The 2,523-nt window shown below is 56.2% G+C and overlaps 1 protein-coding gene across 1 annotated transcript in view; it reads right to left on the bottom strand.

The window, feature by feature from the left end:
* SIX6 (SIX homeobox 6) overlaps window positions 1–1,401 on the bottom strand; it is a 2,711-nt gene extending 1,310 nt beyond the window's left edge. The window contains exon 1 of the mRNA XM_008565943.1: window positions 649–1,401. Coding sequence (XP_008564165.1) covers window positions 649–1,220 — 572 coding nt within the window. The 5' untranslated portion in view covers window positions 1,221–1,401. The remainder of the gene's footprint in view (window positions 1–648) is intronic.
* Window positions 1,402–2,523: the final 1,122 nt, after the last annotated feature.

The raw sequence follows: 2,523 nt of genomic DNA on the forward strand, positions 1-2,523 counted from the left end.
GGGGGGGTGAGGGAGGGTTGGTGGGGGGGCGGGGGAGGACGAGGCTCTTGGCCAAAATGTTCGGCTAATCGAGATCCACGCTCCGGGGAATGAAAAGCCTCGGCCGACTAGTTTGCTGTTTTGAGACAAGGCTGGCCACGCGTGGAAAGAGGAAAACTCGACTTCCCACTTCTTAGAAACAGGAGTCCATCGGAATCTGTTTTTAGAGCATTAGGAAGAAATACACCTGGGTTTTAAAAATAACACGAAACCGACACATTGCTAATAAGTCAGTCTTCACTTAATAATAGGAGCCTGGGCCTAGGCTGACAACAATTAGCTTTGGGCCTTGGGGTCACTAATTGTTTCTGGAATTTTAATTTTTATTCTACTCCTCTCCGCCTACCCGCCCCAATGAAGCCTTGGTTTGGTGACTGAGACCAGCTGCTTCAGAGACCCCGAGGCGCTGAGAATTAGAGAGTGGGGAACCAGGAGCCCAGAGGTAACCCCCGCCCAGGAGCCCAGAACGCAGTGGATTCAACCGAACACAGACCGTGCTCCCAACTCCTGCCTAATCGGAGTTGCCAGACCCCGACTAAGGGCGCCAGGGGTGCCTTCGCCCGCCTTTTCCCCTGTGCGCGCAAAGCGCGGAGGCCTGTAGGTACCGACCTGTTCTTGGCTGCGGCCGCCCGGTCCCTTTGTCGGCGGTTTTTGAACCAGTTGCCCACCTGCGTGGGGGTCAGTCCGGTTGCCTGGGCGAGCTCACGCTTTTTGCTGGGGTTAGGATATGGGTCCTGCAGGTACCACTCCCGTAGCAGGTGCCGCGTGCGTTCCTTGAAGCAGTGTGTCTTCTGTTCGCCGTCCCAAATGGTGCGCGGCAGCGGGAACTTCTTCCTTACGCGGTACTTGTCCACCGGCCCCAGCGGCCGTCCGCGAAGCTTCTCAGCCTCCTGGTAGTGTGCTTCAAGCCACAGCGCCTGCAGCTTGGCGTGCGACTCCTTGGTGAACTTGTGGTTTTCCAGGATATGGTAGAGCTCACGGTAGTTGCCACCGTGAAAGGCCACGATGGCTCGAGCGCGCAGCACCGACTCATTCTTGTTGAGGGCCTCGCAGGCCGCAGGGGCCACGGGCAGCGACCAGAGGAAGCGACCCAGGCGCTCCACGTCGCCGCTCTCCTCTAGGGTCTCGCATACCCCGGCCACTTGCTGGGGACTGAAATTCAAGATGGGCAGCTGGAACATCGAGGCAGCGCAGGCAGCGGCGGGGGCACTGAGCCTGGAGCGGGACACGCAGCAGATGCCTGTGGGCCTGGCCTGGTACTTCAGGCTCTTCACTGTGAGGCAGCTTGGGGCAGCGGGGACACACGGCCGGGGCGGCGGCGGTGGCGCAAAGGCCGGGAGTCAAAAGCCCCTACTGGAGGAGGTGTGGGCTCCGTAGCTCGGATTCGGCTCGGCTCCGCTCCGCTCCGGCACGCGAGCGGGAGAGCAGGCGCTGCTACTGGGGTGGGCGGATTGGCGGTGCGGGCGCCATGGAGACCCCCTGTCAGTCACCTGCCGCCTCTGCCAATCAAGGCTGCGACTGGCGCGCTCGAGCTGTTTCAGCACCTCCCCGAGCTCGACAGCGCCCGCCGTTAGCCCATGGACATTTCCTCAGTATTTTGCAGAACCTGGAGGATGAAAAGACGTGCGACTGGCTGGGAGAAAAACAGGCGAGAGCGGCAGCATTACATCCCCTGTCCCAAACCGTGCCCCTCCCACCTCCCCCCCCACCTCCAAAGAGGCAGTGATGCTACAGGAATTAACTTTGGAGCGATAGGCTGCCTCTGGTCGAGAAGTGTCCAGAGGACGAGGAGAACAGGGCCAAATTGAAATCCTCTGAGAATTCACAAGTTTAGTTGTAATGAAACAGCAAACCTTGCTGGGAGCACATGAAGGGGAGTGGGAGAAGTGGATCTTCTCTTTCCTTCTAAGCACCCATCTGCGCATGCCTCCCCCATCTCCTTTTCCAGCTGCCAAAGCAGCTGAGTGGGGAGCAAATCTGGAGCACAAGGAACAGGACTAGGATCTGTAGAAGAGATTGGTTTGGATTCTATCCCCTCGTTTCAAAAGCCTCCTAAAATAACTTTAAATTCGAGCAAGGACATGCTCACACCTGATATCACAGATGCTGACCATGAAGTCAAACACTTTGAGAAAACAAGGGCTGTAGGGGCCTCTCACCCAAATAAAGATTATACTTTTTACTCCCCCTCCCCACTTCCAGTTTAATGGACCTGAATAAATGTGCAGCATAGCCACATCTAGAGTGAGAAGTCATTGGTAGGTCAGGACAACAACTTAAAAGCTCATTTCAAAGATCTTTTTAAAAATATTGATTTGCTCCTCTTCTGCAGGCTAATTTTGCCTCTACCCTGCCTCAGAACATACAACTTGTGAGCTGGGAATAGGAACTCTACCCTTGGCTTTTTACCGCAAAAGCAATTCAGTAAAAGTAAAATAGAGAAGGGGGATCCACAACAATGCGGGGGGGGGGGGGGGGGGAAAA

The sequence above is a fragment of the Galeopterus variegatus genome, unplaced genomic scaffold (assembly GCF_000696425.1).
Source record: "Galeopterus variegatus unplaced genomic scaffold, G_variegatus-3.0.2 Scaffold215, whole genome shotgun sequence".
Taxonomy (NCBI): domain Eukaryota; kingdom Metazoa; phylum Chordata; class Mammalia; order Dermoptera; family Cynocephalidae; genus Galeopterus; species Galeopterus variegatus.